The sequence below is a fragment of the Pinus tabuliformis genome, chromosome 7 (assembly GCF_031772625.1).
Source record: "Pinus tabuliformis cultivar Carrire ecotype Pingquan chromosome 7, CPIR1, whole genome shotgun sequence".
Classification (NCBI taxonomy): Eukaryota; Viridiplantae; Streptophyta; class Pinopsida; order Pinales; family Pinaceae; genus Pinus; species Pinus tabuliformis.
The window spans coordinates 323,779,448-323,801,972 of record NC_142293.1 but is presented as its reverse complement, the minus strand read 5'-3'; the positions used below and the strand labels follow the sequence as shown (position 1 = coordinate 323,801,972).

The window sequence follows — 22,525 nt, the reverse complement described above, 5'->3', positions numbered from 1 at the left end:
AGCAGCACAAATGCAGAGTATATCAGAGTTGCGCAATGGTTGGTGGGCAGTATGGTCAAACATCAGTAGCGTGACAGGAGATGATGCAGAGATAGAGTGCTGCTACAGGGGGTGCAGTACCACTGGAACACATTCCTCGCTAAGAGAGTGTTAGTTTTTGTAGCATCAGATGTGTTCTAGCCTTGAAATATTGTGGAGAGGCTAGAATACATGAGATCTCCAAAACCCTAAAATCGTTTCTGGAAATTGCGCCTAAAAATGACTTAATTAGATTATTAACTAGTTTTTAAATATTTCCTAAGTCTAATTAGGGAATATGGTTAATTAATCAATATTAATTAATTCAAGGCAACAATCATCTAGAAACTCACACGGATTGATCCAGAGATGATCCTAGCCATTGATTAAGTTTTAATCTTGGTCTTCGGTGCTCCAATAGAGGATTATAAGAGGAGATCAATGCGGTGATGGAGAAGACATGAGAGAGGTTCGATTTCTGAGCAAATCGATTTCCAGAGTAGCAGCAGTCAGTTGTCGAAGCGCGAGCTAGAGATCGAAGCAGTGTGAGAGGGGCAGGGACAGTGAGTCCAGAGGAAAGATTTCTAGATCCGGAGAGGCAACAGCAAGAGGGTAAAGTTATCCCAGAGAGACAGCGCAGAGGCTTTGCGCAGTATCTTCAGCAAGGCAGACCGATTTGCTGGTGAGAAAAATCATTCTCAGTGCCAGAGGTTCTAGAAGGCCGAAGAGACGATTTCTTCAGCAGCTGGAGGCGAAACGACTTCATTAGAGGCAATTTCGACTTGTGAAAATTTGAGAAACCCCGAATCACTACTATAGCAACCGATTAAGATTTTTCTATTTGTTAAATTATTGAACAAATTATTTACTGCATCCTACAGTGAATACCGAAAGTAATACACTGCAACCTTCACCAATTAAAATTATATCTAGAAATAAGAAACTGAGCAAGAAAGAAATACACAACACATGACACCGTTATTTTTGGACAAATGTCCCCAGAAAAACCCAATGCGGGAAAATCGGTACAGCAATTAAGGGTTTGTATTATTAAGCAGTGGTTTTCTTAATACAGTTCATTGGATGCCCAACTGGCTATGAGATACAGAGAGAAACTAGACAAAAAGAGTAGTGAGATGATCTCACCCTATCACTTGAAGAACTAACACTGATCTACGCTGGAGATGAGCCTTTGCACTGCCTCTAGGCAATACTGCGTCAAGCCTACGCAGTCACTGCAGCTAAGGTTGTGCAGCACCTCCTTTTAATCCTCTGCTGGCTGGAAACTTTAGCTCTCAGGCCTCCTGATTTCACACTCGGACTCCAGCACTAGATCCTGACTATTCCTCAGCAGAATTTTGATCTCCCTCTAAAGCTCTGCGCTGCCACAACGTAGCTCTACGTGGCCTTGCGTCAGCCTCTCTGGACATCTCTCTTTCCTCTCTCCCTTGTACTTTCCAATCCAGGGAAACTTCCCCCAAAAATTATCCCTACCCCTCACTGCAAGAAATCTCCTTGATCGATTCTCTAGCAAATGTTGTGCTACCCTCTCTAAGAAATTCGATCTCTGATCTCTCTCCGATGGATTTTCCAAATGCCCATCAAAGTCCTTCTTATAATCTTCTAATTGAGTAATCAATGGCCCATGTTAGAGACTAATCAATGGCTCAAATAATTTGGACTCGATCTTCGTCTTCTTCTAGAAGTTTCACCCTCAGTTTGATTAATACCCTTTAATTATTTTAATTTCCAAAGTTTAGACTTAGGCACCCGTTAAAAATAATTAATTATTTTATTAAAATTGTCTTCGAGTGGAATTTCCCAAAACGATTTCTGAATATTATGGAATACATGTGTCCTAGCCTCCCTGCAAATTTGAGGCTAAGAGCACATCCAATGCTACCATAAATCAACACTCCCTCTTAGCGAAGAATGTGCTCTAGTAATGACCCCTGTTAAAGCATCACCCTGACTCTAAAACATTTCTCTCTACGTTGTTGATGTCTAACATCACTACCCACCAACTACTGCACAAATGTTGTATCTATACTGTTGCTGACCCTACCACTGCCAACACTTCATCTGCACTGCAACCTTCTCCAATTGTTGTTGCTACTGCATTAGCAACGGAAAAGCATCCAACATTACTAAACAGGTGTTCAGTATGATGCATCTGTTGTTGGAGTTCTGACTGCTGCTAGTCTTTGCGCTGTCACTGAAGCCACTGCGTTGCTACTGGCTCTGCTCTATGCCAACTGCACTACTGCCAATTCTGCTCTGCGCTGCTCAGTCTCTGGCGCTCCTAGCCACCGGAACTGTCACTCCGGCACTCCTCTGCACCAACTGCCACTGGTCCAACCTGCTACTTCTGATCTGGGCTCTCGTAGCAAGGTATTGATCCGAGAGGTGGACTCCTCAAGGATCCTGCCCATCTATACTTCTTTCGAACTTACAATTTTAGATCACCCCACCTCTCCCCTAGAGGTATCTGGGCAACCATGGCAACTCCGCTTGCTCGATCTTTGCGGATGTAGCCTTCAGATCATGCTTCTCATCCTTGTCCTTCTTCTTGAGAGGACACTGTGTAGCATATTGACCAAATTCACCACACCAGAAGCAATTGATCTTCGAGACATCTTTCTTCTTCTTCCGCTGCTCCTGTTGCCCTTTAGATGCAAGGGTTGCATTCTCTCCCTCCTCCTTGGGCTTCGTCCCACTGTTGCTACTACTATCAAGTTTACACTTGACTAAGTCTCTCTTCATCTCTTCCTGTTGAAGAGAGGCCCACATCTGTTCCCAATCTAGCAATCTCTCTTTGTCCAAGATGCTCTGGACAAATACTTGCCATTCTTCTAAAACAGAATTCAGGGCCAGTCTCACCATATCAGTAGACTGACGTGTTGACCCCACAGCTACCAACGAGTCTCGGATTTCCTGAAGCTTTGTTAGGAACAGATCAATGTGTTCCCTCTTCTGCATCTGCGTGGATCTCATCTTCTGCTCCAAGTATTGACTTTTGGGTAGCATCGGATGTTCTCTAGCTCTGAAATTTTGTGGAGGCGCTAGAACACATGAGATCTCCAAGACCCAGAAATCGTTTGGTGAAATTCCACCTGGATTGTATTTTATTAAACTAATTAATATTTTTAATGGGGTTCCTAAGTCCTAAGATCCTTCGTATAGTGTAGCCAATGGTTCCTGTTGATTTCCAGTAGCATTGGATTTTCTCTAAGTCTCAAATTTGCAGGGAAGCTTGGGCACATGTATTCCAAAGAACCTAGAGAGCGTTTTGGGAAATTCCACCCAGAGACAGTTTTATTAAAATATTAATTATTTTTAATGGGTTCCTAAGTCTAAACTTAGGAAATTAAAATAATTAATGGGTATTAATATAATTGTGGGTGTAACTTCTAGAAGAAGACGAGGATCAAATAGAAATGATCTTAGCAATTGATTAACTTCTAATCTAGGTCGTTGAATGTCAACGAGGAGGTTATTTAAGGAGGCTTGAGGGTCATTTGGAAAACACACTGAGAGTTGATCAGTCAGAACGAATTACTGAGCCAGAGAGCAAGGTAGTGATTTCATGATGATCATGCAAAGAGGGACAGAGATAATTTTGGCTGGAGAATCTTCTCCGGAGCTAAGAATACACAACAAAGAGGCAGAGAAAGACGCAAAGGAGGCAGCACAGTGCCCAGTGAGTGTGACGCAGAGCCACGAAGGGCTCACGCAGAGCAACGCAGTGCCTTCCAAGTAGAAGTTCGAGATTTTGTTGGGGGTTTGACGTTCTGAGCCGGGAGGGCTGAAGTTGAAGCTCCTGAGTGCAAATCGATCCAGCAGATAAGTGACGCAGTGCCTCAAAGGCAGTGATGCAGGCCCACGCAGTGACTGCGTAGGGGCAGCGTAGAGGTAGTCGAGGACTCGTTACTTCAGTTGTCGGATCAGCCGAGACTTGCAATGTAGAGTGAAGTAATCTCACTAATTTCTTCTGCCGAGTGATATTCTCTGTACTGGATTGCCAGCAAGGCATCCAAAGTTTGTATTCAGAAATAACTTCTGCTTAATAATAAAAACCCTCAAAATTGTTGCATTGGTTTTCCCACATTGGGTTTTTTCCATGGACATTTGTCCAAAAATAACGGTGTCATTGTGTTGTATTTTCTTCCTTGCTCGGTTTCTTGTTTCCGCATTATATTTAATTAAGTGAAGGTTGCAGTGTATGTATTTCAATATTTGTCGTAGTAAACTGCAAGTAATTTGTTTAAAGGAATTTAACAAATAGGAGAAATATCATTAGTTGCTGCAGTAGGGATTCCGGTTTAGGAATTTTCACATGGTATTAGAGTTGCAAGTGAAACAAGAAAAGCAGAGCCAGAGAAACCAACGTTGAGCAGAGAAGAAGATCGAATAATTGCAGGAGGCAATAGTTCGAATCCACAGAGGGATTGCACAGTCCAAGCCAGGAGGGTTGAATTTTCGAGGAAAGTTTCTCTCTAAGTGAGTTGACAGAGAAGAAGGGCTTCCAAACCGAAATTTTGTCGTGCCAGAGGGAGCAGCACAGAGCCTCAGCGTTGAGAAAAGAGCTGGTGGGACGCAATTTTCTGCAACTAGTTTGCTAGGCAGAAAATCGTCAGAAGAGAGAGAAGAAGCTTAGTGAGGGAATTTTTCCTCATTAGACTTCCCACCAAGAAATCCGTTTTCTTATTGGCTGAGCAGCAACAGTAAGAAACAGAGAGAAGCAATTCGACATTTTCGTGGCAAAGATGGCAGCCAATGGGTTAAGAGATCAGGACAGGTTGGATGGGGCATCCAACTATGTGATCTGGAAGGCAAGGATGTCGTGCCTTCTAGATGAGCATTTTCTCAAGGCCTATGTCGACAGCGTGGTGGTTGTGCCTACAGATCCAGATCCACTGAAGAAGTACAGGGGAGAAATGGCAAAGGCCAAGAGGATGATCCTTGATGGAGTAAAGGATCACGTGGTATGTCACATCGCTAGTAGAGGGACTGCTAAGGAGATGTGGGATGCCTTGGCAACGCTGTATCAAGGATCTTCCAAGCAGCAGAAGATGTACTTAGAGTAGAAATTGAGATCTGCACAGATGCAAAAGGGGGAGCGCATTGATCCATTCCTCACAAAGCTTCAGGAGACCCAGGACGAGTTAGAGGACGTGGGGTCTACACCTCAAGGTTTCAAGATGGTGAGACTGGCCCTAAATTCAATCTTAGAAGAGTGGCAAGTCTTTGTCCAGAACATCCTGGGCAGGGCAACTTTGCCAAACTGGGATAGTATGTGGGCAGCTCTCAAGCAAGAAGATCTGAGGAGAGATCTAGTCAAGTGTAAGCTTGACGGAAGCAACAGCAGTGGGTCGAAGCCCAAGGAGGAGGAAGAGAATGCAGCCCTTGCATCCAAGGGGTAGCAGGAACAGCGAAAGCGAAAGAAGGACATCTCGAAAATCAAATGCTTCAGGTGTGGTGAAATGGGTCATTTACGTAACACAGTGTCCTCTCAAGAAGAAGGACAAGGATGACAAACACGATCGGAAGGTTGCATCCACAAAGATCGAGGAGGAGGAGTTTTCCATGAGAGCCGAGATACATCCAGGAAGGAGGTTGGTTGATTTAGAGTTGTAGTTCGAAAGAGCTAAAGATGGGCAGGATCCTTGAGGAGCCCACCTCTCGGATCAATTCCTTGCTATGGGAGCCCATGTCAAAAGTAGAAGGATGGACCAGTGCCAGTTGGTGCAGAGGAGTGTTGGAGCGATAGATGCAATGGCTAGAACGCCAAGTCTAAGCAGCATAGTGCAGAGTTGTAGCAATGTAGGGAGGCACAGTGTAGTAGCAGCAGCGCAGTGGCTTTAGAGGGATAGTGTGGAACTAGCAACAATCAAATCTTCAACATTAAGATGCATCTATGCTAAACACTTGTTCAGTTTCTGGGATGTTTTTCAGTTGCAGTGCAGATGAAGTGTTGGCAATGGCAGTGCTAGCAACAACACTTGAGAAGAGGTTGTAGTACGGATGCAGTGTTGACAGTGGCAGTGTCAATAGCAGTACAGTTGCAACAGTAGCACAATAGTAGGTGGAAAGCATGTCAGACATTAGCAGCACAAAGGACGATGTTATGAAGTTAGGGCGATGCTTCAGTGGGAGGCATTGCTAGAGCACATTCCTCGCTAAGAGGGAGTGTTGAATTCTGGTAGCATTGGATCTGCTCTAAGTCTCAAATTTTGCAGGGAGGCTTGGGCACATGTATTCCAAAGAACCCAGAAAGCGTTTTGGGAAATTCCACTCAGAGACAGTTTTATTAAAATAATTAATTATTTTTAATGGGCCTCTAAGTCTAAACTTAGGAAATTAAAATAATTAATGGGTATTAATCTAAGTGTGGGTGTAACTTCTAGAAGAAGACGAGGATCAAACAGAAATGATCTTAGCAATTGATTAGCTTATAATCTGGGTCATTTAATGTCAATGGAAGATTAATTAAGGAGGCTTGAGGGTCATTTGGAAGACACACCAAGAGTTGATCAGTCAAATCAAATTGTTGAGCCATAAAGCAGCGCAGTGATTTCGTGGTGATCACTCAAAGAGGGGCAGAGATAGTCTTGGCTAGAGAATGTTCTCCGGAGCCAAAAAGATGCAACAGACAGGCAGAAAAAGACACAGAGGAGGCAGCGCAGTGCCCATTGCGGGTGACGCGGAGCCAGGAAGGGCTCACGCAGAGAAGCGCAGTGCCTTCCACACAGAAGTCCAAGATTTTGCTAGGGATTTGACGTTCTTCGCCAGGAGAGCTGAAGTCGAAGCTCCTAAGAGAAAATCGATCCAGCAGAGAGGTGATGCAGTGCCTCAAAGGCAGTGACACAGGGCCACGCAGTGACTACGTAGGGCAGCGCAAAGGTAGCCGGGGGCTCGTTAGTTCAGCTGTCGAATCAGTCGGGACTTGCAGTGTAGAGTGAAGTAATCTCACTAATTTCTCATGCTGAGTGATATTCTTTGTACTGGATTGCCAGCGAGGCATCCAGAGTTTGTATTCAAAAATAACTTATGCTTAATAATAAAAACCCTCATATCTATGGCACTGGTTTTCCTACATTGGGATTTTCTGAGGACATTTGTCCAAAATTTATGGTGTCATTGTGTTGTATTTTCTTTCTTAATCAGTTTCTTATTTCTGCATTATATTTAATTAAGTGAAGGCTGCAATGTATGTATTTCGATATTTGTTGTAGTAATCTGCAACTAATTTTTTTAAAGGAATTTAACAAATAGGAGAAATATCATCAGTTGTTGCAGTAGGGATTCCGGTTTAGGAATTTTCACACTTCCCACATCTGTCGGGCAATATCCTTGCCGACAATGTGACACACTACGTGATCTCTCACTTCGTCGAGGATCAATCACTTGGCCTTTTCCATCTCAGCCTTGTACTTCTTGAGCAGAATAGGATCCACGGGTACAGCTACCACACTGTCGACATAAGTTTTGAGGTCGTGCTCATCCAGAAGGCATGAGATCCTAGCCTTCCAGAACACATAGTTTGATGCACCATCCAACCAATCCTGATCTCTTAACCCACTAATTGCCATCTTTGCCAACAAAATGTCGAATTTCCTCCTCTCTCCTCTACGCAGCACTAGGCTAGCCTATGCACTCCCTACTGGAGTTAGTAGATTTGCTCCTCCCTGTTATTGCTCAGCAATAGAGAAATCAAATTCCCTAGCTAGCAATTCTCTGAGGAAGAAATTCCCTCAACAATGTCTCTCTTCTTCCTTCTGACGTGTTTCTGCCCCAGCAACTGTTGCAGAAAACTACGTCACACCAGTAACGTTCTTTGCACTGAAGCTTCTGCATTGCTCCCTCTGACACTGGCAAGCTTCGATCAAGATGTCTTACCCCTCTGTCGACTCACTCGGAGAGAGACCTTCCTCGAAAATTTTTCCCTCCTGGCTTGGACTACGCAATCCCTCTGGGGATTCGATTTTTGCCTATGCAACACTTCGACTTCTCTCCTTCTCTTCAACGTTGGGCTCTTTCGGCTTTGCTTTCTTGCTTCACCTGCCCTCTGATGCCATGTGAAAATTTGGAAGACCCAAATTTCTACTGCAACAACTGATTAAGCTTCTCTTATTTGTTAAATTAGTGAACAAATTATTTACTGCAACCTACACCAAATACCGAAACTAATACACTGCAGCCTTCACCAATTAAAATTATATGCGGAAACAAGAAACTGAGCAAGAAATAAATACACGACACATGACACTATTATTTTTGGACAAATGTCCCCGAAAAATCCCAATGCGGGAAAATCTGTGCAGCAGATGAGGATTTGTATTATTAAGTAGTAGTTTTCTTAATACAATTCGTTGGATGCGCAACTCGCTATTCAATACAAAGAGAAACTACACAAAAAGAGTAGTGAGGTGATCTCACCCAGTCACTGGAAGAACCGGCATTGATCTGCTCTGGAGATGAGCCTTTGTGTTGCCTTTGCGTAGTACTACGTCAAGCCTATGCAGTCACTGCGTCACTGCAGCTAGGACTGCACTGCACCTCCTTCTGATCCTCTGTTGGCTGGAAACTTCAACTCTTAGGCCTCCCAGTCTCACACCCCAGCTCCGGCACTAGATCCTGATTGTTCCTCAGCAAAATTTTGATCTCCCTCTGAAGCTCTGCGCTGCCACAGCGTAGCTTTGCGTGGCCCTGTGTCAGCCTCTTTGGACATCTCTCTGCCCTCTCTGCCTTGTACTCTCCAGTCTAGGAAAACTTCCCTCGGAAACTATCCCTGCCCCTCACTACAAGAAATCTCCTCAATCGATTCTCTAGCAACTATTGCGCTACCCTCTCTGAGAAATTTGATCTCTAATCTCTCTCCGATGTATTTTCCAAAAGCCCATCTAAGTCCTTATAATCCCCTAGTTGAGTAATCAACAACCTAGATTAGATACTAATCAGTGGCTCAAATCATTTGGGCTCGATCTCCGTCTTCTTCTAGAAGTTTCACCCTCAATTTGATTAATACCCTTCAATTATTTTAATTTCCTAAGTTTAAACTTAGGTACCCATTAAAAATAATTAATTATTTTAATAAAACTGTCTCCGAGTGGAATTTCCCAAAACGATTTCTAGGTATTGTGGAATACATGTGTCCTAGCCTCCTTGCAAGTTTTGAGGCTAAGAGCACATCCGATACTACCAAAAATCAACACGAACCACACGTGTGGGAGACAGCGCGGAAGGGCTCACGCTGGGGTTTGGACAGCCAGTTTTCTGAAGGCGAGTCGTGCCAGAGATTGTCTGTGTGAGAAGTGAAATTCCTTTCAGTATTTTGCCCAGATTTTCTTGTTGTGGATTGTCAGCTTCAGGCATCCAAATTGTACTGAGATTTTTCACTACTGCATAATAATAAAACCCTCATCTGTTGCACCGATTTTCCCAAGTTGGGTTTTTCAGAGGACTTTTATCCAAAAATAACTTTGTTATTTTTATGTGTGTGCTAGCATTTGTTCCAGTGTTTATTCTTCCACAGTTTTATTTGTTTAGTGTGATTTATTCAGTATTTGTCGTAGCAAACAACTAATAAATTGTTAAATTAAATTAACAATTAGGAGAATAATTTCCAATCGTTGCAATAGGATTCCAATTTGGCATGTTCATGCGAAAGGTATTTTCGAGAGGGAAAACCCACCAAAAGTGGTTGGTTGGGAAATTTATCCAAAAGTGGGGTTTTGGACCCAAGGATGTGGGTTTAGGATCAACAAAAAATAATTGTTTATTCTAATGGGTTGAGAGGCTAAAACCCTAAGTTCTAGTGGTTCCCTAAATGACCCTAAAGGATAAATAAAGGAGGAGCCAAAGGAAAGGCTCATTGTGTGCAAGAGAAATGTGACCTCCCTTGTGCATTTCCCTAGAAGGGCCAAGTTCAACTCAAGTAGGTCGAGTTCATATGAAGCCACAGTGAAGTGAGGAAGCCACAACAAAGGGTTTGTTTTTATAGTGAACCAAGCCCTAGATATGAGGGTTGAGGCATAGATAAAGGAGTTGAGGACCTCAAGGATGGCCTAGTCGAGCTCTGTAAGTGAAACAAGGGTTGAAGGTGAGGCTGAGGTCTAAAGGAAGCAAACCGAGGGCCTCACGATAGTTGGAAGATTGAACAGAGGGTCGGAACCATGGTATGGACACTGCTAGAAGGGTTGAGAACCTTCAGGAGCTTGTCTAGTAGACTGGATTAGGCAAGTCTAAGTATTGACAGGTCATTCGATGGCGAGTTAAAGGGTTCCTTGAATGGGAAAAGAACCACATTACAATTCATCTTATCATAAATATTAGCCCTAAGCCACAGATCTGAGAGAGGATGAATTTTTGTCTTGATAAGGAGGTTGAATGTCCTTAGAAGTCTGGTCTGTTGAACCAATGGGTATGTGTTAGAAGGAGAAGTCGTGGATCATTTGTCTATTGTTTAAAATGACTTTTGTTTGTGTCTAGAAATGGTTGAGTACCCTCGGGACCATGCTCGGGAGGGTGTAGAGTCGCAGGCAGAGATAAGAAAGGCCACAACTGAGGTTAGATGGTTGCAGGCAGTGGGTTTGAGGGTTGAGAGGCCTTAGAAATATTTTGGCGCAAAGTCAAGGAGCCTCATGCCTAAGTACAGGCCAACGTAGGCAAAAGAGGGGCTATTGTTCAACTGTAGGTGATTGCAGAGGTGAAATCGTCAAGTCTGTTCACAAATGAAATTGTGAACAACATGTTTTAAAGGGCTATGTGAGACACTACGTGATCTCGAACCCCATCAAGAATCAACCTCTTTGCTTTTGCCATCTCCTTCTTGTAGGGTCTTCAACGGATCTGCATCTGCGGGAACAACTACCACATTATCGATGCAGAGTTTTAGTTCATATTCATCTAGAAGATAGGAAATTCTTGCCTTCTAGATCACATAGTTGGAGGCTCCCTCCAACCGATTTTGATCTCTCAACCCTGTTGATGTCATCTCCTCAAAAAGTTGAACTCCTCCTCTTCTCCACTATGCAGCTGCTGACTGGCTCTACACACTCCCTGTTGGAGTGGGCAAATTTGCTGACAACTACTGTTGGTCTGCTAGGAAAAAATCAAACTTCTGGACTAGAAGTTCCTTGAGAAAAGAATCCCCTCAAAGTGTGTTATTCCTTCCTTCTGACGCTATTTTGCACTATCAAACTGCTGCAAAATAACTGTGTCCCAGCTAAAGATCTGCTCTGCAAGGAAAATACTGCTACTTCCTCTGCCTCTGGTACTCTGATCTAGAAAATTTATTCTCTATCAACTCTCTCAGAGAATTAATTTTTCCTCAAAAAAACAACCTTCCTAGCCAAAGGAACTACACTGGCTCTGAGGCTTTTGAATTGTTGCCTACACAGAGCTTCGAAATTCCTCTTCCCTTCTGCTACTAAGCTCTCTGGCTTACAATATGTGCTCTGAAACCATGTGAAAATTCGGAAAACCTTGAATCCTACTACAACAACTGATTAAGTTTCTTCTATTTGTTAAATGAACTAAACAAATTATTTACTGTATTCTACAGTAAATATTGAAACTAATACACTGCGGCCTTCACAAATAAAATACTACCGAAGAAAAATAATACTGTAAAAATAGATGCACACACACACAAGTACACAGTTATTTTTGGACCAATGTCGCTGGAAAAACCAATGCAGCAACTGAGGGTTTTATTATTATGCAGTAGTAAATTCCAGTACAAAACTATGGATGCTCAAATCTAGCAATCCATACAAAGAAATAACTGACAATAAATCTAGTGAGAAAAATCTCACTCCCATTGGTGATCTGACACTGACCTTGGCTCACGATGAGCTACTTTCTACTGCCTCTGCGCAATCCCTACGTCAGCCTATGCATACTGCATCCCATAACTCAGAATTTCTTCTCCCTCGCTATCTGATCAATTGTTGTCAAGAAGATGGACTCTTTTGGCCTTTGGACTCTCTCTCCGTTTTTTGGCACTGAATCACTGCTTCTCCCCAGCAAAATACGAAATCCCCTCTGAAGCACTATGTTGCCTCTCTACAATGCACTCACCGGAATAGGAAAATCTTCCTTCGGCCTTACTATCCCTGCCCCTCTCTCATTGCTCGAGCTCACTAGCTCTCTCGCCAACAACTCAGGGTTGCTACTCTGGAGTTCGATTTGCCATTGTAATCGAACTGTTGGTGTCTCAAGTGTGTTCTCCAACCCCCATCGAATTTCTTCTTATAATCTCTCATTAAGACATCAATGGCCAAGATTAAAACATAATCGATGGCTAAGATTAACTAGAACTTGATCCATGTATCCTTCTAGAAGGTTCTCACCATGACTTAATTAATATGCTTTAATTGATCATATTTCCTAAGTTTAGACTTAGAAACAATAAAAAATGATTAATTATTTTAATTTAGTCGTCTCTAGGTGGAATTTCCAGAAACAATTTGTAGGATATGGAGAATACATGTATTCTAGCCTCTCCACCAAGTTTCATGGCTATAACACATATGATGCTACGAAAACTAACACTCTCTCTGACAACTGACTGCTGCTACTCTAGAAATCGATCTGCTCATGAAATCGAACTTCTTAAGTGTCTTCTCCAAGTGCCCATCGACTTCTTCTTTTAATCCTCTATTGGGACCCCAACAGCCAAGATTAAATCTTAATCGATGGCTAGGATTAACTTGAATTCGACCCGTGTGAGTTTCTCGATCATTCACGCCTTGACTTAATTAATTCTGATTAATTAACCATATTCCCTAACTCTAGACATAGGAAATATTTAAAAACTGGCTAATAATCTAATTAAGTCATTGCTAAGCGGAATTTCCATAAACGATTGTTGGGCTTTGGAGATCTCATGTATTCTAGCCTCTCCACAAAATTTCGTGGCTAGAACACATCCGATGCTACAAAAACTAACCCCTGAGAACCATTTTCTGACTCTCAGATGAATCCTAGTATAACTTCACAATGGCATCCCACATCTCCTTTGTTGTTGCTTTCTCTGCAATATGTGGAACAATATGATCTCGAACTCCATCCAAGACCATCCTCTTGGCTTTGGCCATATCCTTCCTATACTCGTGGAACTGGATAGGGTCTACCGGAATAGCTACAACTGTTGTCAGGAACTCCTTCAGGCCATGCTCATCCAACAAGAATAGCATCCTAGCCTTCCAGATGCCAAAGTTCGAGGCTTCGTCCAATCTATCTTGATCTCTGAGACCTGTTGCGACTATCTCTATGAAACTCAAAAACAGGGAAAATAAACCAGGACACTCCCTCTCTTTCCTGCGGCCCTATTGCTGCTACTCGCACTCCTTGAGAAATGCACAGATCTGCTCCTATTTGCCTCTGAAAGTCCTTCTCCGACTCTCACTCTTCTTACTACCTCAACTGGACAACTCGTTCAACCTTCTGGAAGTCCTCTAGAATCTAGCACACGATATGTTGCTCCTAAAGCTCACACTGGTTGACTGGAAAAACTGCTACATCCTTCTTCCTTTGGAGATTTTGGATCTCCTCCTAAAAACTAGTTTTGGAAATGCTCTGAGAAAACTGGAAGTCTCCTCCTCAATGTGCTTTTCTTTACCACCCAGTGTTGATCTATTGTTGCAAACCAGCTATGTCCAGATCTACTCAACGAACTGACTGATCTGCTCACCAGAACCCTCTATGCGGCAACTCCATAACCTGCAAATCTCTGCTTCTGATGCTGCTCAAATTTTCCTCCTGCCTGGAACTAGAAATTGAACCTTCTACCTCTGCAAATTCGCACTTCCTAATGGCCTGTGCAAATTTGAGAAATTTTGCTCAAAACTCACTTTGAAACTGCAAAATTCTCTCCTCTCTCTACTGAGCCTCTGGTCTGATTAAACTTGCTCCGATATCATGTGAAAAAATTAATCTTGAATTACAGCAACTAGAAATTTATTCTTCTAACTAATTAATTGGCAATTTATTTGTTATGGAAAATAAGAAATAAATCACATTGCAATTATTCACAATAAAATTACGTTGCGGAAAATAAATTGGAACTGAGAAAATAGATGCGCACACAACAAAGTTGACACCAATATTTTTGGACAAAAGTCCCCGGAAAAACCCCAAAGGGAAAACCAGTGCAGCAAATGGGGGTTTATTTTTATTATTATGCAGCAGTAAAATCTGAGTACAATAATCTGGATGTTTGACTGGTAATCCTCCAGCAAAATAATCTGGCCAAATAATTTGTGAGACAATTTGTCTCACTCCACAACTGATCTCGCTCCAACTCTAGCTCAAACTGGGCCACTCGAATTGCCCTTGCATTAGCCTTTGCGCAAGCCCTACTCGCACTGCCTATGGAGCTACTCGGAATCTATCGTTCAGCCCAACTCTGCCTCTAGAAATGACTTGCTTGGCCTCTTGGAAATTTTCCTGGCCTCCGGCACCTAAATCGATCTCCTCTTCAGCTGAATCAAACTGCCCTTTGAAGCTTCTACACTGCCCCTATGCAGCGTCACTAAAGAAATAATGCGGCCGTCCTGCTGCTAACTCTCTGGGACTGGAACTTTACCAAAAATCACTGCTATTGCTCCCTCAATCACTGTGCTCTGGCTCGAACTCTCTCCTGTTGAATCTCTGCAACTGGAAAGATCGATCTACCACGGAACTCGCTCTCCCTGTGTCTCACAATTGTGTCATCTCCAATCCCATCGACCTGCTCTTATAATCTCTCATTGAATCACCAACAGCCATAATTAAATCGTTATCAACAGCTAAGATTATCTCTAACTCGATCCATGTGAGTTTCTAGAGCTTTCTCAACATTCCTTAATTAATTCCTATTAATTAATCAGTTTTCCTACGTTAGACTTAGGAAAAATTTAAATGATGGTTAATAAATTTAATTAAGGCATTTCGCAAGCTTATCTCACGAAACATTTTGTGGGTTTTGGAGATCTTGTATTCTTTAGCCTTTTAAACACAAATCAAGACTATAACACCTATCAGACGCTACAAAAATTAACATTTATCCCTACTAGACAATATACTAGTATCTTGAAAGTTGGACATGGTTGACCACATCCATCTGTAATGCTTATTATATGCTGGTGTTACATTGATCGTAAAATATATCATCGGTTCTATGTAAGTGGGTGTAACTGACCTTTAGCTGCAAATAAGTCTTCAGTATGAGAACTTTGATTGCACTCTTTGCTACAAGTGCTTGCAAACCCTTAACACCAAATATTTGTGTTGTTGATCAGTTTGTTTCATTGAAAACAACCTATATCTTGAGTGGGCTTTTGTTTCAAGTATTTTTTTTCCTTCTTGAGTTTTGGTTCAGCTGACAGCACTCCATGTTATAGCCCAGCATCGGAACTATTTATCTTAAACTATGAACTGTGTCAAATTACATTAACCAAGAACAAAGAGAAGACTTTGGACCATTTTGTAAAAAATAAACCAAATTGGCATTATATGAAGCTTTTGTCTTCTATTAGCATGATTCACATTATTCTCATTAAGATGTTCACTTTTCTCCGAAGTATGTTCCAAGGGAATTAAGACAAGCATTCAACCCTAACTGGTTTCATCTGATTGTATTTTATCTACTGTATCACGTTGTTTGCTATAGTGTACTCGGAAAATCAAATAGAAAGGAATTTAGACTCTGACTTGAATAATACAAGATTCTCAACAGAGGACTAAACAATCTAGGTATGGCACTGTAAAACTATAGTTCTGCCACCATACCTTTCCGCTAACCCCAACTTTTTCTGCAAGGAGGAAGGTCAAGTCACCACTTCCACAACAGATGTCAAGCACATTATCTCCAGCTTTGGCTCTGAAATAATAAAACCATGTAAGGGAATTGAATATCATGATAACTATAGATATTTTCATTGCTATATCTGTTTCTCATTTGATTAGAGTTGCATGTATAGAAGCTTAGACTGGAAATACCTCAGGCCGTCTGATCTTATGTATTACAATATACTGGTTCTTGTGTGTCCCATTGGCCCTTTTTAGTTATTATGTGCAAACAAAATTATTCCTTATTTCTCAACCAAGCTATAACACCCCACTCAACCTCCTTATTTTGGGCATGATTCAATTGTACATGTGATATGTAAATTTACAATGTCAATGTGCAATTTTTATCTTGACGCTGAGCCAAATGTACCATCACCACTGTAAAATATGTATCTATAAAGAAAACTGCATGTGATTATGTAAAATTCCTACTACGAGGGCTCAAGGCCAGGAGCCTGCTAGCAAATATGTAAATAACGAGAAGGCTGTGCTTAATTTTGACAAAGAAAGGCCTGAGACGATGATGTTTATATGCTCCTAGTAAAATTATATATAATAGGGCACAGAATGTCAAGGGGAACATGAGGAGAGACTACAAACTGACATAAGGTGAGGTGGGGGGGGTTAGAGAACATGTGAGGGGTCATAACCTATACTGATTGAATTAGACATGACCCCCTTCAGAATTAGTCAAAGCCAAGAAAATAATCTAGAAAAGGGCAAAATTGATTCTTATGTCATGAGCTTGCCACCTAGCAAATTCACGCAAGGCATATAAAACATGATTTTTCCATTGTAAGGTTAATTTCCTTCTCATTATCAATTTTCCCATGAATGACTCCTCTTACCAAGGTGATGCTTGCAGGGTGATGTTTTGGAGAAGAACAGCTGCATATGGCTGCTGTCTATATAGTTTTCCCTAGCTGAGAGGACAGGATTACAGGCTGAAATCCATCTGCTAATTTCTATCTCTCTACTTCCAAGGAGGGAAGGCAGCAAAGAAAAGAAGTGGGCCAAGTTGGTAGGCATTTACAGCATCCTGATCTAGAGAGTAGGCTAGCAGAATACGAGCCTCTGACAAAAGAGAGGGCTGATGGAAGAATGCTTTTCTACAGTATAGGCTAGCAAGTGCCTGTCTGATTGCTGCAGCTTTGCTTCTGCATACGCTTTTGAACTGCTGTGCTCTTCCATACCAGCGAGTGAGATTTCTGCTGCTAATAGCTGGGATTATGCTTCAACGAGACAGCCTATTCCCCCTGTCATTTTATAGCCTTGGTTCAGGGGATAGCCTAAGCCTGGGAGGAAAATTGTTCCCTGGCTGCCATTCAGTGCACAGTAAATTTTAACCAGATAAAAGACAACATTCTGTGTCTGATGCTATATTTGTTGTGTCTATTTAAATGTGGAAGACATAGCAGTTCACCGATATGTTTGTAAATGTCTGTGTTTGTATGTTGCGCCTTGGCTTAAAATTCTACATTGAATTTGGTTAAGAATGGTTTAGCTAGAATGTGATTGCCTCGAGAATGCTAATCAGAAATCCTGCTATGTCATGAACTATCTCAGGCACTTATTGTAATCTTGTAGCGTTACTCTGAAAGTGTTTACACCCTGCTTCGGAGGGTTTCATGGAGTGATTCCTACCCTTGGCTGTACCTTAGCAGACATACACATTGGAGATAGCTTACTCATGGATTGTTGTATGTTGAATTGATGCTTATGCAGTGCACTTCCTTAGAAGATTGTGTTACCCACCAAAGTGGGTAACCCCATAGGAGAAATTTTCTCCTGGTCATCTCTTCCAACCGGCAGCCCCTAACAGCCATCGAGTAGTTGATGCGCTGTGCCATTCTTATCTCTGCGACCTGCATCAGTTGTATGTCTCATTGCCAATTTGTTAAGAGCACATGTTGGAAGGTGGGCAATTCGACCCAAATGGTACTTTATTCATTTTGCAATCAGGTGCTTATGCTTGCTTTTCATTTGGGCATTTGGCATGGATTATGTGGCAACTTGGAAGAAGGAAGGGTTTTGACCGTGGTTTTTTTCCCTCACCTTAAATGGGGGGGTTAATCTTCAAACTAGTCCAGTTGGACCTCCCCTAATTTCCCATGGCTTTAGGAAGGGCACTACTTGGGAAACCCTGATTGAGATAGTGTGGTCCCGTTTTCCCCATTCCATAATTATCACTTCCCTCCATACATTACGAGCCCTATACTCCACCTCCCATCTCCAGGTCCACTTGACCATGGGTCCACTGAGATTTAGCACACCCCTTCCCCTTTTCGCATATTTGGGTCGGGCCTAGAAATTTTGCCCCGGGAGGTTGATGTAACTAAAAGAAAAGGAAAGAGCATATCATGGCCACAAGCAAGAAACAAAAGAAAGAAAATTATAAAATGCAAAAGATGGCCAAGACATTAACATTAGCACGTGGGCAAAAGCCAAGCATGAGCTCTACCCCTTATCATTATGGCCATCACCCAATTCCTGGGGCTAATGTTGCCCTACCACATCATGGAAAGGAACCCTTGCATGTCCCAACCCCTAGTGGGCGATGAACTACCCCACCACTAAGGGGGTAACCACTACTACACATCATTCAAAGCATGCTCTCATTCCTAAAGCTTCAAGCAATAATACAAAGAAAAATCAAGAAAAAGAAAAAGGCAATAAGAGGGGTGGAAAAACAAAGGTTGGGGTAACTCATGCATCCACGATTGCTCCCTCCTCACATTTGTACGCCCAAAATGTGGAATTTCTCATCATTGCTACCCCTTTGACCATGGAATTTGGCCCTAAGAGCCCTTTTTCCCCTTCGTTCCATCATTATTCACATGAAACCTATTGATTGAAGGATGTACCATGTCCTTGTCTTTCCCATTAGGGTCTAGGAACACCTATAAGGTCGTCCATTAGCCACTCCTACCTAGGGAGGTAACACTATTACGTGATCAAAGCCCCAAATTTGGAAGGGAAGCCTTGTATGAAGTGTCATTTTGCCCTTGATTAACAAGCTTGGTCCACTTAGATGCACTAATGATTATTGTACCTAATGGTGAAGATGCAGCACTGGATATTGTGTGTGATTAGTAGGTGGTTTTCATCATGGGCTAGGAAACTTAACTAGGACCCAAGCCCGCTAGAGGAGCATATGACACCCTACAGGTGAAGCACTGAAAGCCATGGGACTCTTGTCACTTTCCGAGCATCATTCATATTCATAGGCACCCTCAGCACCTCAGCAGGCTTGCACTTTACCCCATATTATTCACGAGATGATGCACTTGGACCAGCATGCCCCAATTGGCTTAGTAGTGATCACATGGTTTGGCAGCTGATCTGAGGCCTAGATGAGGTTTGTCATACCCCTTGAGACATGGGAGGGCTAACATCATCCTCAGATCCCTCAACATTGGAGCAGAACTAAGCTATTTCACCACCACGAGACCAGCGTTTGTGCCCCAAAACCAAAACTAGGGTCCACAGGATGATTAGAATGGAGGTCTAGGGGCCAACCCCTAGGCCTTGATTCTTGGAGCCCTCTACACTCATTTTGGCACTAGAGAAGCCAAACGCTTGCCAAAAGGAGGTTTACACATGCATGACGTTAGCATTTTGACCCTCCTATGGGTTAATAATTATGTTTTCACATTGGCTATAAGGTTGGCTTGTGACCTTACCTAGTATTTGCATATTATTTTATTAGTTGATGTTAGTTTTTGTAGCATCGGAGGTGTTCTAATCTCGAAACTCTGTGGAGAGGCTAAAACACAGAAGTTCTCCAAAACCCAGAAATTGTTTCTAAAAATTCCATCTAGAAGTGTCTCAATTAGATTATTAGCCTATTTTTAAATATTTCCCAAGTCTAAACTTAGGAAAAGTGGTTAATTGATCAATATTAATTGAGAAAAGTGTGAATCATCTAGAAACTCACACGGATTGACTAGGAAATAATCTTAACCATCGATTAAGATTTAATCTTGGTCGTTGGAGTCCCAACTGGAGATTATAAGAGGAATTTGATGGGTAGATGGAGGACACACCAGTTGCAGATACTCAGTGATCTGGGCAGTTCGATTATCCAATCAGGCAATATAGCAGGAGAAATCGAGCCAATAGATCGAGTAGCAGGTGACAGAGGTGTTAATTTTTCTAAGGGCTATATTGTTCTTTGCTTTGATAATTGCATTTCTTCATTAACACATTAAATTCACCCCATAACATCAAAACATTATTCAGAGTTACGTCATTGTTCATCAGCATATGCAATTATGTAGAAAGAACAATAGCATCATCATCAATGCAGCAGAACATAAAGAAACAGTAGAAGAAAAGCATTCACACATAGAGACACCAGGATTGGTCGGAGACTAAGGAAAAACCCACTATGGGGAAAACGCTTTCAAATTCTTCTTCTTATAGATAGTCCTCAAATGATTTAGCAAAAGAGAGTACAATGATCCATATCTTCATCTATGCAGCTAACCAACAAAAACAACTACAACATCTATGAAATAAACCCAACAAAGCTTACACTCAAAATACAGATTTTGAAGTTTGTATTGAACTGTCACTGACTGCAGTGAATTGTCGAACCCTGTGGTTACTGAGCGAAATCTTCGGACAACTAGTATTCCATCACTTGAGTCTCGGTCGCACGGAGGAGTAGTCATCCGAGCAACTATGGCTTCCTAGTCGCTCTCTGAAGCACTGTAAGCAAGCGACTATGGTCGAATCTTCCTAGATCTATTTTAGAGCCGCGGGTTGCACCCTTCTAGATGTTATGAGAGCGACTGTAGTAGCCCAGTCACTCCCTTAAGCATGGCATGCCAGCGACTGGGGTCAGATTTGGTCTGAGGCAAGCATGCGACTGTGATTCTGAAACCCTAACCCTCAGTCACAGGCACAGTGAGATGTCCATGCGATTGGAGCCTCGGTGGCAGCAACTATGGTCGAGATCCTTCTGTATTGTGCCTACGACTGTGGCCCAAAAACCTAGATCTGAAATGCGAGCTTCGAAGCCTGCAATTTCACCTCAGAGTGAACTTAATCCTCTACAGACGAACCTCAGACCTATGCAAGCCAAAAATCAAGATAGAAGAGTGTCTCATGATCGTGTCCAAATGAGGTAGAGATCACTTGTATTTATAGCCTTCCAAGAGGGTGCGCTTTGCATTAGGGTTGACCTTATTAAATATGCACCTGTGGGTTTTTATTCATAAATACACTTTCCCTTATCCGATTTGAGTGATCTTTAGGTCGATTTTGGTCCTCTCAAAAAGAGGAATTCAATGCAATCATTATCTCCATCAAGTGAGTTGACCAAAGTGGAATTTGACTGCAGTTCCATATTTTTAACATAATTGTGTCATTTTTATGTGTGTGCTAGCATTTCTCGGTTCTTAGTTTTGCTTCCGCGGTTTTTTATTTGGTGAAGAAATTGCAATGTGTATATTTCGTTATTTTGTCGTAAACAAAATAAACTGCATAATTAATTTATCAGTTAGGATAAATATTTCCAGTTGTTGCATTTCAAGGAATTTTCACATGCTATCAAAGCAGTTGTTGAATTTCAAGGAATTTTCACATGGTATCAAAGCATATATGACAGGCAGGAGGCTCAGAATCGAAGGGGGAAAATTTTTTTGTTCACAGGGAACAGTAGATCGAAATTTTGGGGGTTGCACGGTGCCTAGCCAAGCAGTGCAAATTGTTGGGCAAGAGTTCATTTTTCAGTTGCAGGAGACAGAAAAATTCGAGTTGTCCAGAAAAGCAATTCCAGCGAGCAGAGGGAGCAACAACTCAAATTTTCGCAAAGTAGACTCTTAGTCTAGGCACAGAGGGTTTGCAGCAGTTTGTAGTAACAAATTCAGTGCCGGAAGGAAGAGAAATAACACATCGAAGTATACCCAGAATTCTCCAGTATGGCCATGGATCAATCTGGTATTCAGGGGGCTTTAGAATTGTCTTCTAGATTGGAGAATGAATTTGCGTGCTTATCAAGCTCAGCATCACAAGGGGCTTGGTATATAGACAGTGGAGTGTCGGTTCACATGACAAGGGTTAGAGAATATTTCTCTAGCTACAATGAGGAGCAGATGGATTTCCATATTACGATGGGAAACAAAACAAAGTGTACTCCAATGGGGAGAGGTACCATCGACTTTCAGAGGGAGTCAAGAGCTAGTACCAGCACTACAGATGTACTGCATGTGTTAGGATTGGGTATGAATCTGATTTCAATATCCAAACTACAGGATAAGGGATATGATGTCCACTTCGTAGGGAAGAAGGTGTTTGTCAAACACCCAAGCTGGAAGAGGGTGAGACAAATTGGAGTTCAAAGCAACAGGTTGTACAGGTTGCAGCTCGATTCTCCAATGGCGCTGATAGGCAGTGACAATAGCAGTGGAAAGGAACCGAATGAGCTATGGCATACGAGAATGGACCATTTACACCATGGACCACTCAAGATGCTCATGGAGACAGTAACAGGGGTTCTAGAACATGGCACGGAACACAATGATGTGTGCAGATGGTGCGTGCTTGGGAAATATGCTAAGGAAACATTCCCAAGAAGTGACAGCAGAGAAGATGGCATGTTCAGACTTATACACTCAAATATTTGTGGCCCAATGTCCACTAAAGCTCTCTGTGGGGCCGAATA

At 42.1% G+C, this 22,525-nt stretch overlaps 1 protein-coding gene across 4 annotated transcripts in view; it reads right to left on the bottom strand.

Annotated features, from left to right (window-relative positions):
• The window catches only part of MENG (S-adenosyl-L-methionine-dependent methyltransferases superfamily protein), a 183,399-nt gene that overhangs the window by 125,236 nt on the left and 35,638 nt on the right, over positions 1–22,525 (bottom strand). For all 4 annotated transcript variants that reach the window (XM_089455843.1, XM_089455842.1, XM_089455840.1 and 1 more), the window contains exon 3: positions 15,796–15,886. In XM_089455843.1, coding sequence (XP_089311969.1) covers positions 15,796–15,886 — 91 coding nt within the window. The remainder of the gene's footprint in view (positions 1–15,795; positions 15,887–22,525) is intronic.